The sequence below is a fragment of the Lepus europaeus genome, chromosome 1 (assembly GCF_033115175.1).
Source record: "Lepus europaeus isolate LE1 chromosome 1, mLepTim1.pri, whole genome shotgun sequence".
NCBI classification, from domain to species: Eukaryota; Metazoa; Chordata; class Mammalia; order Lagomorpha; family Leporidae; genus Lepus; species Lepus europaeus.
The window spans coordinates 181,570,625-181,584,957 of NC_084827.1; the positions used below are offsets into that span (position 1 = coordinate 181,570,625).

General features: G+C 55.9%; 1 protein-coding gene across 5 annotated transcripts in view; it reads left to right on the forward strand.

The window, feature by feature from the left end:
• SCLY (selenocysteine lyase) overlaps nucleotides 1-14,333 on the forward strand; it is a 37,948-nt gene that overhangs the window by 11,867 nt on the left and 11,748 nt on the right. For all 5 annotated transcript variants that reach the window (XM_062193872.1, XM_062193874.1, XM_062193873.1 and 2 more), the window contains 3 exons: nucleotides 4,860-5,040; nucleotides 13,275-13,402; nucleotides 13,558-13,722. In XM_062193872.1, coding sequence (XP_062049856.1) covers nucleotides 4,860-5,040; nucleotides 13,275-13,402; nucleotides 13,558-13,722 — 474 coding nt within the window. The remainder of the gene's footprint in view (nucleotides 1-4,859; nucleotides 5,041-13,274; nucleotides 13,403-13,557; nucleotides 13,723-14,333) is intronic.

Consider the following 14,333-nt stretch of genomic DNA (forward strand, 5'->3'; position numbering starts at 1 on the left):
CGCACCGTCCACGGCAGTGCCAATGAACAGCTGGATGGAGCCTGCGCCGCAGACCGTCCACGGCAGTGCCAGTGAACAGCTGGACAGAGCCTGCGCCGTCCACAGCAGTGCCAGTGAACAGCTGGACAGAGCCTGTGCCGCAGACCGTCCACGGCAGTGCCAGTGAACAGCTGGACAGAGCCTGCGCCGTCCACAGCAGTGCCAGTGAACAGCTGGACGGAGCCTGCGCCGCACCGTCCACGGCAGTGACAGTGAACAGCTGGACGGAGCCTGTGCCGCACCGTCCACGGCAGTGCCAGTGAACAGCTGGATGGAGCCTGCGCCACAGACCGTCCACGGCAGTGCCAATGAACAGCTGGACGGAGCCTGTGCCGCACCGTCCACGGCAGTGCCAGTGAACAGCTGGACGGAGCCTGCGCCGCACCGTCCACGGCAGTGACAGTGAACAGCTGGACGGAGCCTGCGCCGCACCGTCCACGGCAGTGACAGTGAACAGCTGGACGGAGCCTGCGCCGCACCGTCCACGGCAGTGCCAGTGAACAGCTGGACGGAGCCTGTGCCCTGATGATTGACAGCAGAGCAGCCAGCACCACAGACAGTCACTCAGCTCCCAGCTCCGGAGCCAGCCTCCTCCCCAGCGGGCGCCCGGACCCTGATGCATTTCCTTGAAGAACTAACAGGAGAAGAAACGCGCTGCACCAGAGTGGTCCTGAAGACGAAACACAGCCAAAGCATTGGCTCCCAATGGCGGACGCAGTCCAGCCCCAACCAGAGCAGACCGGGCAAGAGCCAGGCTCACGGCAACAGTTTTCTGGGTGCTCAGCGTTCTGCCTGTGACTCTGGAGGCCGGGGACACTGCTTGTTAGGCGAGTGTTTGGAGAAAGCAGCCAAGGCCTGGCAGCAGAGGCCAGGGAGGGCTTCCCCAGGGAGGCCTCCACGCAGTCTTTCCGGGGCTTCGGTGGGAAGTGGTTAGGCGGCCACCGTCTGCTCCTGAGTTGGCCCCTGCTGTCTTGAACTTGGTGGAGCTGATGCTGAGACATGAAACTTACATCTTTAATTTCTATCTTAACTCCATTTCCACAAACTTTTTAAAGTCTCCTGTTATCCTGTAAATGAATTCCAGGTGGCTGGCCGCATATTGTAGTCCAGGTGTAAAGTGACTTGCTTTGCATCTCTAGTTCAATAGAGAGTTTCCCATCATTCCCCACGAACCGTTCCCTCGAATCCCTTCCGCATTGGTAGAGGTCGGCCTTCTCCCAGGGTTTCGTTTTCAATAGAAAGTCGGTGCAGGGGCATTCCAGCCTCTGCTCAGTGACACTGGGGAGGAAGGCACAATGGCTGTCACGGGTGACATGGCATCCGTGTAGAAAACCCCAGAGAGTTTGCAGATAAACTGTTAGTGTTAACAAGAAAACACAGCTTTTAGGTTTTGTGAGGCCGACCCCAGCTGCTTCAGTTCCCAGATGCCTGCAGCGGCAGTCGGCCCCACAGGGGCCAGAGCTGGGAGCTGGGAACTCCGTCCAGGTCTCCGACCTGGGTGGCAGGGACCCAGGAACTTGAGCCACCACTGCTGCCTACCAGGGCCTACACCAGTTGGGAGCCAGAGCTAGGTATCGAACCCAGGCACCTCGGTATGGAGCTGAGGTGTCTGAACCACAAAGCCAGGTGCCCGTGCCCTGTTGAAGGTTTTTGTTTTTTATTTATTTGAAAGGTAGAGTGGCAGAGAGAGAGAGAGAGAGAGAGAGGTCTTCCATCTGCTGGTTCACTCCCCAGATGGCCACAACTGCCAGAGCTGGGCCAATCCGAAGCCAGGAGCCTGGAGCTTCTGGGTCTCCCACTTGGGTGCGAGGGCCCAAGCACTTGGGCCATCTTCCACTGCAGCACTGGCCCTGCCCTGTTGGGTTTTTATATGTGCCAGCAACAAGTTAGAGTATTCAAAAATGATCAAATACTTAGAAAATAAGTCTGGCAACACAGGATTTGTAAGACACCCGCTCACCACCCCCACCACCATATGTAGGGAAGGAGAAACATTGCTGAGCCTTCAAAGTTTGCAGTGAGTGAGCAGTGTATCCTGGTCAGACCAGCAGCCTCAGTGTTATAATTAATCTCTGGATTCGGTGTGGCCTTTAGCAAAGCTGTGACACCTGTTGGGTGGAGGCGCCCTGAGTGATTGATGTGGAAACTAAAGGCCAGGACCTCTTGAAGATCAGCACAGTGAGAGGACTCGCTCCGCCAATCAAGTCTGCACGGAGCCCTGCCGATTAAGGCAGGGAGGCTCTGGGGCAGGGGCCCAGAAACGGCCGTGCGTGATCGGGCCCTTGTGTGCTGAGGGAGCCCAGGACGGCTCCAGCACCCACCTGGGATTGGGCGCAGTTGGCACCAGGCCCGAGTGCTCGCCAGTTTTCCTGCCTCAAGCAGTCGTAAGAGCCTCGTGTGTGACCAAGGAAGGACAGTGCTGTGGCCGAGGGTGGGGTCTTCTACGTGGTGTGGGGACAGCTGAGTAGTCCCAGAGAGGAAGCCCCTGCGCTTCTGCCTGGACCCCAGAGATAACTCAGCTGGAGAAGGCCAGACTGGGGCTAACGCTCCTGAAGCTCTTAGGTGACAAGATGACACTCTGTGGTGTTGGAGTGGTGCCTTTGTAAAGTGTAACCATGAAGAATAACGTTGGCGGAGTCTGTCATACCAGCCAGCGCACGTTGGTCGAACACTGAAGGAAGCAGCAGACAGGGGAGCAGGAGGACGTACTTACAACGGCCAAGCAGCGAGAGGCCGGCACCAGGACACAGGGGCCTGTGAGTGGGGAGACACCTGCGCCTGGCACGCAGGAGCCGAAACCAGCGAGACACCTGTGAGAGGGGTAGAGGCCGGCACCTGGGGCATGAAGCCGCTGTCCCAACTCTTCCCAAAGCAGACAGTCCGCTAGAGAGACGGACAGGAAACACAACTGCATTGTTCACAGAGAACCCAGTGCTTCCCCCTCGGCCTCAGACCAAAGGCGTGGCGACAGCGAGGCCCCTCCCCTCGGCCATCACGGTGGGGAAGGGGACGGTCAGGGACACCAGCGGCGACCCTCCATGCTGACCATGGAGGTCACGGCTGGAAGGCCGTGTCGGAAAGTGGGCCGGCCTGTGCAGTGGGGCTGAAGCCCTGTCCCACTCTGAGCCAGTGGTTCCCCCGGGGGTGTGCGCCTCTGTCCCGGGAAGACGAGTGATGCAGAGTGGACAGGCCACGCAGCTCTGCACGACACGGATGGACCGCTGCTTGCTGAGTGAGGGAACTGGGTCAGAAGAATGAGCTGGACACGGGGAGGCCGAGGCCGAGAGAGCGCGAGGCTGAGGTGGGGCCAAGGTGTCCACCACCCAGGAAAGCCGAGGGCTGTGGCTGCCACCTGGAGTGAGGAAGAGTCGCTCCCTCACTGCTGATGTTGGCATTGGACTTCTGCTCCCAGTGCTGCACACACACACACGGTTCAGCTGTGCCTGGCGGGACAGGGCTGCATGGCTTGGTGGAATGTGGTGGCCTAGACTCCTGGTGGCTCTCCGGGAAGGGCCAGGCACTGGAGTGTTGTGGCCTGGGAGGACGTGGCTGCATCTTAGACAGTCCACAGGGCCGGCCACCATGCCAGGTGTCTTGGGAACCACAGGATCCTGCCAGGTCACTGTGGGGTCCTGGGCTGCTTCTCAGCTGATGGTGGGGGTGGGGGGAGCCCGGAACGTCCCCATCATTGCATCTTCTTTTCACTGTCCCCCCCAGAGGGCCCCCTTCCATGGGGCTGTAGGGCCCAGAGTCACTGTGGGGGGCATCGTGGACTTCTTTTATTTATTTATTTATTTGACAGGCAGAGTGGACAGAGAGAGAGACAGAGAGAAAGGTCTTCCTTTTGCCGTTGGTTCACCCTCCAGTGGCCGCCGCGGCTGACGTGCTGTAGCCGGCACACCGCGCTGATCCGATGGCAGGAGCCAGGTGCTTCTCCTGGTCTCCCATGGGGTGCAGGGCCCAAGCACTTGGGCCATCCTCCACTGCCTTCCCGGGCCACAGCAGAGAGCTGGCCTGGAAGAGGGGCAACCGGGACAGGATTGGTGCCCCGACTGGGACTAGAACCCGGTGTGCCGGCGCCGCAAGGTGGAGGATTAGCCTAGTGAGCCACGGCGCTGGCCCCATCGTGGACTTCTAAAGGAACTATTCGGCTTCAGCACCTTGGCCTTCCCTCCCCTTGTCTGATTTGAAGCAGCTCAGATCGGGAAGAAACTGCCGAGCTGGTCCCCAGGTGGACCCGGGGCTGGCAGCCACATGTTGAGTCTTTGCACACAGCCTGGCCATGTGTGTGTGGCCCAGCCCAGGACACACGGCACCAGCAAGGCTCTGCCGTGGGATGCGTTCAGATATGTGAACAGTTGAATCTTTAAGTGAAGTCCAGTTCCATTCACATGAAGGCCAACAAGATCACTTAGAGGTGCTTACCGAGCAGTCGGAGTGAAAGCCAGGCAGTGACCACCCTGACAGGTGACCTGGGCTGTGTGCTGGGTACCCAGGCGGCCCCTCCCAGAAGCTGCGCCAGCCGCTCTCCCACAGGCCGTGGGGGCCCGGGGAAACACTCTTTTTTGAAAGACTTATAAAATTTAAAAGTTCATAATGCTGCGTGACAACAAAGATGTAATGGACTGGAAATGAATTCTCGGGTTTCGGAAAGCCTGGGAGCCTCAACATGTTTATAGTTCAGCTTTTCCAAAGGTGCAGCGCGAGAAGTTGAATTTCTTTGAGGTTTTGTTTGCTTGTTCTCTGCGGTAACCACAAAAGACAGCAAGAGAGAGCATCACTCTAACCGCTCCCTCTAAGTGCCTTTTCTGCTATTGCAGTCCAACAACTTAGTGATCCGTTCTGCCGTGAGAACTTTCCACGAGAACGAAGCCTCCAGAGGGGGCGCGGTGGAGCACCCCAGCCCGGTGGAGGGGGCCGCGCCCCACTTCATCACGAGCACAGTGGAGCACGACTCCATCTCTCTGCCCCTGCAGCACCTGGCAAAGGAGCAAGTGGCCGGTGAGTGGACCCAGGGCCCTGGGAGGGCGGCCGGGCAGAACCGGAGCTCACTTGTGGTGGTCATGTTTCGTCGGACATGCCCATTTCATTTATCAGTAGTGGACATTTAGATTGTTTCCATGTTTTTGACGTTAGGAATGACAGGCTCTGAACACTGGTGTGGGGGTTCTCCCGCGGGCATACGTCTTCATTTCTCTTGGCTTAAAACCCAGGAGTGGAATCGTAGGGCCATGGAACTCTATTCTGCGACGACTCTGCCTGACCCAAGCCTCTGCTCTCCCGACGATGAGGAGCTGAGCCATTTTGTGTTATGGTCAGCAGCTTACGAGGGTTACAGCTTCTCCATGCCTCACCAACATTCTTTATCCATCTTTTTTATTAGGACTCTCCTAGTGGGTGAGGTGGTATCTCGTGGAGGGTTTGGGTTTGCATTTCCTCAGTGGCATCGTTGCATGTCCTCATATATTGTCTTCGGAGAAATATCTATCCAAATCCTTACCCTTCTAGAAACTGGACAACTTGTCCTTTTATTCAGTTCTAAGAGTTCTTTGTACATATTCTTGACACTAGTCCCTCACCAGATATATAATTTGCAAGTGTTTTGTCCCATTCTGTGAAATTTTTTTCTTGATAGTATCTTTTGAAAAACAAGCTTTTAATTTCAATGACCTTTTTTTTTTTTTAAGATCTAATGATTTACTTGAAAGTCAGAGTTACACAGAGAGAGAAGGAGAGGCAGAGAGAGAGAGAGAGAGAGGTCTTCTATCCCCTGGTTCACTCCGCAGTTGGCAGCAACAGCCAAAGCTGAGTCGATCCAAAGCCAGGAGCCAGGAGCTTCTTCAGGTCTCCCACAGGGGTGCAGGGGCCCAAGCACTTGGGCCATCTTCCACTACTTCCTCAGACCATAGCAGAGAGCTGGATCGGAAGAGGAACAGCTGGGACTCGAACCGGCGCCCATATGGGATGCCGGCACTGCAGGCTACAGCTTTATCCGCTATGCCATGGCACCAGCTCCTCAATGGCCTTTTTTTATTTTCTGACCTTTGTATCATATCTAGGAAACTTTTGTCCTACCCAAGGCCATGAAGATTTATTTGTATAAATACATTTACAGATTTTATTTATTTATTTGAGAGGTAGAGTTACAGACAGAGAGAGGCAGAGACAGAGAGAAAGGTCTTCTATCCGCTGCTCCACTCCCTAAATGGCCAAATGGCCAGAGCTGGGCTGATTTGAAGCCAGGAGCCAGGATCTTCTTCCAGGTCTCCCACGCTGGTACAGCAGCCCAAGTGCTTGGACCATCTTCCACTGCCTTTCCAGGCCGTCAGCAGGGTGCTGGATTGGAAGTAGAGCACAGGACGGGAACTGGCGCCACGACGGATGCCAGCACCACAGGTGGAGGCCTAGCCTACTGTGCACAGCCCTTGCCCTTCTATTTATATTTATATAAAAATTTTTTTTAGTTTTAGCTCTTATAGTTATGTCTCTGCTACATTTTGAGTTAATTGTGTGTGTGGTGTGAGGGAGGAGCCCAGACTTCTTTTGGATGTGAACGTCCAGGGGTCCAGCATATTTGTCGGAGTCTTCTTCCCCCATCAGTGGTCTTGCACCGGTGTGAAAGGCCAGCAGCCACATGGTGAGAGTTTACTTCTGCACTCTGAACTCTACTCCGTTGATCTGCGTTTCTGTTCTGTTGATACCAAACTACTTTTGATTGTAGCTTTGTCGTGAATTGAAACCAGGGAGCGCAAGGCCTCTGAATTTGTTCTTATTTTCCAAGATTGTCTTGGCTATTTTAGTTGTCTTGAATTCCTCAAGGATTTATAGGATTTGCGGGTTAATTTCTGCAAAATACAATCTAGCTAGGAATTTGGTGTGGACTCTGCTGGATCCGTGGACGGATTTGGTCATCGAGCGTGGGCTGCCTTCCAACTTGAATTCCTTCCGGTTTTGTGCTTTTCCAAGTTAAGTTTTGTACTTTTGTGAAATGTATCCCCTTCTCTTTTACCCTCTGGGTGCTGTTTTAGGTGGAGTTTTCTTATTTTGTCTTTGAGCTGTTCATTGCCAGCGTACATGAGTCCCGTTGACTGTATGTGGATCTCGGAGGAGCGTAGCGTTGCAGCCTAACTGACCTGATTTGTTACTTCTGATGCCTTTTTACTGGGTTCCTTGGGAAGTCTCCTCTGTAGAAGATGATGTGCAGGGACAGTTTGACGTCTTGTTTTCCTGGGTTGTATTTTATCGCCCGGCTCCCATGATGGGACCTGTGAGCAGGTTGGGTAGCAGGGACGAGAGCAGGCATCGTGCGCTGCTCCCTGGCTCATCACTGAGAAGGACGTGAGTGGCGGCTCCCATGGCGCTCTTCTTCAGCCGAGGAAGTTCCCTTCCGCCCCGTCTTGTCGAGAGCTTTTGTTAGGAGGAGGCGTTAGCTTTGTTAATGCTTTTATTTGCATTTCTTGATGTGATGCCATGATTTTGTCGTGGATTCTGTTGATAATGCTGTATTCCATTCATCGATCTTTAGCTGTTAAGCCAGTCTTCACACTCGGTCACGTGGGCACTGGTTCTAGTCCCGGCTGTTCCTCTTCCAATCCAGCTCTCTGATAACGCACCTGGGGAAGCAGTAGAAGATGGCCCAAATCCTTGGGTCCCTGCACCCACGTGGGAGACCCGGAAAAACCTCCTGGCTCCTGGCTTCAGATGAGCCCAGCTCTGGCCATTGCAACCATCTGGGGAGTGAACTAGCAGAAGGAAGACCTTTCTCTCTCTCTCTCTCTCTCTCTAACTCTACCTCTCGAGTAAATAAATAAAATCTTAACAAAAGAGGCTAAGGATAGCCGCAGGCCTGCTCCGACGCCCTCCGGGCAGACGTGATGGGTGTGCCGCTTGGTCTGGGAAAGCCTGGCCTGTGGATTTGCAGGAGACTCCACCCCCTGCACACATGCAGCCGTCCTGAGCCTTAACACAAGCTCAAACTGCCTTATGAGAGCAGCAGCTGGAGCTAACCCAGGCTGGACACAGGCATGGGAAAGTGTAGGAGGAGTTCCCGAACTCTGGCCGGACACTCTCCTGGTCCGTGGCCGTCTGACCTCTCATCATATCTGGCCCTTGCACTGGCCTGCTCCTGCGTCTGCGCCGTGTGATGCTGCTTCATCCTCACTGCCAGCTGGGCCCCTGGGGACACGGCCAGAGCAGGACACACGGGGAAACGGCCAGCCCAGAGCAGGACACACGGGGACATGGCCAGCCCAGAGCAGGACACAGGCCTCCACAGACAGCACACGGACGGCCCTCTGTCAGCTTGGGCAGCCCCTGGGACGGCCCTTCTCTGTCTGGGTGGGCAGCCCCTGGGATGGTCCCTCTCTGGGTGGGCAGTCCCTGGGACGGTCCTCTGTCTGGGTGGGCAGCCCCTGGGACGGCCCTCTGTCTGGGTGGGCAGCCCCTGGGACGGCCCTGCTCTGTCTGGGTGGGCAGCCCCTGGGACGGCCCTGCTCTGTCTGGGTGGGCAGCCCCTGGGACGGCCCTGCTCTGTCTGGGTGGGCAGCCCCTGGGACGGCCCTGCTCTGTCTGGGTGGGCAGCCCCTGGGACGGTCCCTCTCTGTCTGGGTGGGCAGCCCCTGGGACGGCCTTTCTCTGTCTGGGTGGGCAGCCCCTGGGACAGCCTGCTCTGTCTGGGTGGGCAGCCCCTGGGATGGTCCCTCTCTGTCTGGGTGGGCAGCCCCTGGGATGGTCCCTCTCTGGGTGGGCAGCCCCTGGGATGGTCCCTCTCTGTCTGGGTGGGCAGCCCCTGGGATGGTCCCTCTCTGTCTGGGTGGGCAGCCCCTGGCACGGCCCTGCTCTGTCTGGGTGGGCAGCCCGGCCTTGTTCCACCTGTTCACCCTTCCCGTGGCTGTGGACGCGGGTGGGCTCACACCTGCACACTGTGTTTCTGGATGTGCCCTGTGTTCTGGTTTCTTTTTTTCTCCTTTGTTGTTTTTTCTCTATTTTCTGGTGTAACACTTTAAATCTTTTAATTCTCTTTTCACTTTTTAGAGCTCAGTTATTTGCTTAGTGACTGCTCCAGGGCTGCTCATTTACACATTAACTTTCCTGCTGCAGGTTTATACCAGCTCACCTCCCAGTACCCAGAAATGCTGCCTCTGGGTAGTTCCGCTGCCTCTACTTTTGTGTTTGTGCTTTTCCTCTTGTTGATATTGTATTCATTTGTTACAAACTGAACCATCCATTGTTACAATTGACTACTTAACTTCAGTCAACTATCTTAAACAGACAGCGTGTATTTATGGAGTTTGCTCTCCTGGGCCACTTGCTGTGACCTGAAGAACTCCCTTTTGTGTTTCCTGTAAGCCCCGCACCACTGTTGGGTCCCCTCCTTTTTTGTTTATCTCGGAATGCCTATATTTTGCCTTTGTTTTTGAAAGGTGATTTTGTTGGGTGTAAAAGTGTTGGTTGGAGACCAGTGTTCAGCCCAGTGGTTATGATGTTAGTTAACACACCCACTCCCACTCCGAGCACCTGGGATCAGTCCCTGTGTGCCGCTCCTGACTCAGCTCCCTGCTAGTGCAGACCCTGGGAGGCAGTGGTGGCGGCTCCAGGACTGGCTTCCTGCCACCCACATGGGAGGCCTGGGTTGAGGAGCTAGCTCCCAGCCTTGGCTTCAGCCACTGTGGCCATTTGAGGAGTAAACTAACAATGGAGGGGAGAGTTCGCTCTCCCACCAGTTCAAATAAATCTTGTTTAAATGATTTATTTATTTATTTGAGAGGCAGAGTGACAGAGAGAGGGCCTTCATCCACTGGGTTTCACTCCCCAAATGGCCACAATGGCCAGAGAGAGCTGGGCTGATCCGAAGCCAGGAGCCAGGAGCTTCTTCCAGGTCTCCCACCTGGGTGCAGGGGCCCAAGGACTTGGGCCATCTTCTGCTTTCCCAGGTGTATTAGCAGGGAGCTGGGTCAGAAGTGGAGCAGCTGGGACTTGAACTGGCACCCGTATGGGATGCTGGCACCACAGGCAGAGGTTTAACCTACTATACCACAGTGCCAGTCCCTCAAATAAATTTTTAAAAAGTTAATTTAAGGTTTATTGCTTGGCTGTTTCTTTCGGCACTGAGCCCCCCCAGCCTGCCTTCTAAGCGCCGGTGTGTCTGATGAGAAGGCAGCTGTTGTCCCACTTGGGCTCACCTGTACCTGCCAGGTCGTCTTGTCAGGCCAGCTTTCCGGGCCTTTCCACGTGCCTGCTACTGTGTGTCTGCGTCTGTCCCACCTACAACCTGCTGAGCGTCTCAGGTGTGTAGCTTGGAAAGTCTCAGCTGTCCTTCCTTCATACCGCCTTTCTCCCGTCTCGCCCCTCTCCTCCCACGATACCATTTTGTGTGCACTGGGACTTCACGGCACCCACACTTCTCTGTGGCTTTGTTGGTTTTTCCTGTTGTTTCTCTCTGATGTGGGATTACGAAATCTGGCAATCTGTCTTTAAGTTTGTGGATTATTTTTTCCTTGAGGTCCAATCTGTTGAGCTCCTGTAGTGAATTTTTCATACCAGTTATTGTACAAGGAGTCTTCAGAGGTTCATGGAGAATGTATGTTATGAAAAAATGCATAATTTCAATTTTTTTACACCTGTGTGAACTTATCTTTAAAAATGTATATTTAATTATTTATTTGATAGAGAAAGAGGGAGAGATCGCTCATCCTGGTTCACTTCCCAGATTCCCACAGCAGCCAGCCTGGACGAGGCTGAAGCCAGGGGCCTGGAGCTCCCACTGGGCATCAGGGACCCAGCTGTCGGAGTTACCTGCTGCCTCCCAGGACCACATGGGAGGAAGGTGGATCCTGAGTGGAGACGGGACTTGAACCTGGGCCCTCTGACGTGGGGTGCGGGCATCCCAAGCAGTGGCTTCACCTGCTGCCCCTGGTGCCCGCTCCTAAACTTACCTTTAATTCCATTCCTCCCGTGAAGTACGAAGTACTCTCCTACTTCTCAGTCCCAGAATTCCCATAAGTCCTGCATCACTGACAGCCCTGTTTGATGACACCTTGTCATCCTGCCTTCCGTTACTCCTCCAAGCAGGGTCGTGGGCGGTTTCTGTTGCTCATCTTTCTACCCGACTGCTCTCTCGCTCCTGAGACTTCTAGGTTTGAACTCCCCTCGTGTCTGATGGCAATCACTTCTTTTGGGGAGAACTTTTACCTCTCCCTCGGCAAACCCCTGGAGTAGGGGTGGGGACAGCAGCCTGCTTGTCAGCCCCTCCCCTGCCCCGTGAGGGCTGTGTTGGCCTCAGTTTCCCTGCAGTAGGGAACTTGCAGCTGCGAGTCGGAATGTGGGCAGTCCCTGGCCAGCGGGCTCTGCCCAGGCCCTCCCCCCTCACGAGTGGGAGCAGGGGTCCCCTACCCCTGGACCTCACCTCCTGGGTCTCACCTTGTGCCACACAGAGCTGGGAGGCAGAGAGGGGAGTGCTGGCAGCCTGTCCCCCAAACCATAGCCCCTGCCTGGGTGCTTGGGGCACAGGAGCCCCGGGGGCTTGGCCATGCCCTGCTGAAGCGGAGCTGGGGCTGAGATGTGGGGCTGGTGGGGGACTGAGAGGCACCATGGTGGAGGTGCCACAGACTCTGCCCTGATTACCAAATGTCAGTCCGTTTTCTGGAGTGAATGTCTCATTTGCTGTGTGCCTTCGGGGTGATTTCCAGAGACAAAATGGGTGTTGATTTTTATTTGCAGAGATGTTGAATGGGTGTTTTGTTGGGGAGTGTGTCCACACACCTCCTCAGACTACTGAGGCTGTTCCTCTCCCTATTAATGGGTGGGGCCACCACCTTTGGTGCTGGCATCCCATATGGGCGCTGGTTCAAGACCCGGCTGCTCCACTTCCAATCCAGCTCTCTCCTGTGGCCTGGGAAGGCAGTGGAAGATGGCCCAAGTGCTTGGGCTCCTCACCCACGTGGGAGACCCCGAGGAGGCTCCTGGCTCCTGGCTTCGGATTGGAGCAGCTATGGCTGTTACGGCCATCTGGAGAGTGAACCAGCGGATGGAAGCCCCCTCTCCCTCCCCTCCCTCTCCTTCTCTCTGTGTAACTCTGACTTTCAAATAAATAAATAAATCTTAAAAAAAAAAAAATGCCACGTGTAAACCTTTACTTCAGTGATCAACTTCTGAGCTTCTCTCCCACCCCCTAGGCCCCTCGGAGTCTCACTTTGAGCCAGACAGGTTGCTGTTTCTATGGTCAAGCTGTAGAAGAATTCTGCTCCCGCAGTCCCTGCATCTCGTAGTTGAGGACTTGAAGAGAATGTTTCTGGTGTGGGGAGCATGCAGTGATGTCACTGTAGGACCCCCGTTCTTCGGTGTCGCGAGCATTTCCGAGGCTCAGCTGGGAGCTTGGCTTCCTTTGCCTGCACCTGGGCTCCTCTGCAGGGGTCACTTCTGGGGTGAGGCTGGGTGGTTTCTGCTCCTTTATAGTTCTCTGAACTTTGATCAAAAATTATTTTTTTGAAAAAATTATCTGGCTGGCGCCGTGGCTTAACAGGCTAATCCTCCGCCTTGCGTTGCCGGCACACTGGGTTCTAGTCCCGGTCGGGGCGCCAGATTCTATCCCGGTTGCCCCTCTTCCAGGCCAGCTCTCTGCTGTGGCCCGGGAAGGCAGTGGAGGATGGCCCAAGTGCTTGGGCCCTGCACCCCATGGGAGACCAGGAGAAGCACCTGGCTCCTGGCTTCGGATCAGCGCGATGAGTCGGCAGCAGTGGCCATTGGAGGGGGAACCAACAGCAAAAAGGAAGACCTTTCTCTCTGTCTCTCTCTCTCACTATCCACTCTGCCTGTCAAAAAAAAAAAAAAAAGAAAGAAAAAATTATCTAATCATTTGAGAGACAGAAAAACAGAGCTCCCACCTGCTGATTCACTCCCCGAAACACCCACAGTGGCCCCCAGCCAGGGCCAAAGCCTGGAGCTGGGAGTCCAGTCCAGGTCTCACATGGGTGCAGGAACCCACCTACCTGAGCCATCATCTTCTACCTCCCAAGATGCACACTAGCAGGAAGCTGGAGTCAGGAGCCAGAGGGGGGTGTTGAACCCAGGTACTGCGACCTGGTGCTTGGTCATTTTAACCTGTGTCTTGACTGCTGGCCCAAACCCACCGCTGTTATGTCTACAACTGTAGAAAATGGTGTTGTTGAACTATGTCTAAGTGGGATTTCAGAAGCTATTCTGGTGGTTAACTTGGATATTTGTGTTTTGCATCTCAGCGGTCACCTTTGTCCCAGTGTCCAAGGTGAGCGGGCAGGTGGAGGTAGACGACGTCCTGGCCGCAGTCCGTCCCACCACGTGCCTGGTGACCATCATGCTGGCCAACAACGAGACTGGCGTCATCATGGTGAGCCCCTCCCTTCTGGAGCCCCCCCGGGGCAGAGAAGTGTCAGGCGCTGGAGCTGCCCCCATGCTGCTCTGCTCCGGCCTCTCCTCTGTCCGCCCGCACTTGCTGCCGACGCCAAAGCTGCGCGCTCAGCCGTGTGTTTTCCCTCGCTTCAGCCGGTCCCCGAAATCAGCCGGCGCATCGCAGCCCTGAACCAGAAGCGGGCAGCGTCCGGGCTGCCCCACGTCCTGCTGCACACGGACGCCGCGCAGGCGTTGGGGAAGAGGCGCGTGGATGTGGAGGACCTGGGTGTGGACTTCCTGACCATCGTGGGGCACAAGGTGGGTCTGCAGCGGTCGCTTCCCTCCTGGGGGAGACGCCGCCGGGCCTCGGGGCAGAGCCTGCTGGCCACCACCAGCGACCTGCGGCCCCTGCCCTCGGGCACTTTAAGAGCAGGGGCCAGCAGCAGCTCGGGTGCCGTGTGACGAGTGCCACGACAGGGCGGGGGGTGCCCAGGGGTAGGGGACCTCGGGGCAGGAGGGAGTGGTGGCCGTCCTCTGCAGAGGGTGCTCGTGCAGACAGGCCGTGTGCAGCTCCGGCACCGTGGCTCTCTCACGCGTGGTGAGCATGCCTCCCCAGTGCCGAGGCCTCGTGCCGGCCACTCTGTCTTTGAGTGAAGTTGGGGAAAGAGCCTGTGCTGCCCCCTGAGCCCTGGCAGGTGCCGTTGTACTCTGTGTGAAGCACCAGCCTCAGTGACTTCCACGGAGTGTGTGCCGGCCTGACGTGGGGCACTTACAGTTCACATCCCATCAGCTGGAAGCCCGGACGCAGGTGCAGGAAAAGCCCTGCTTTGAACCCCTCTCTGTGTACAAATTCCATCGTGCGGTGTGTAGGGGCTCTGCTCGCCACAGAGCTGGGGACCAGCACCCACCCTTCTCTGAGGCTGGGGCTC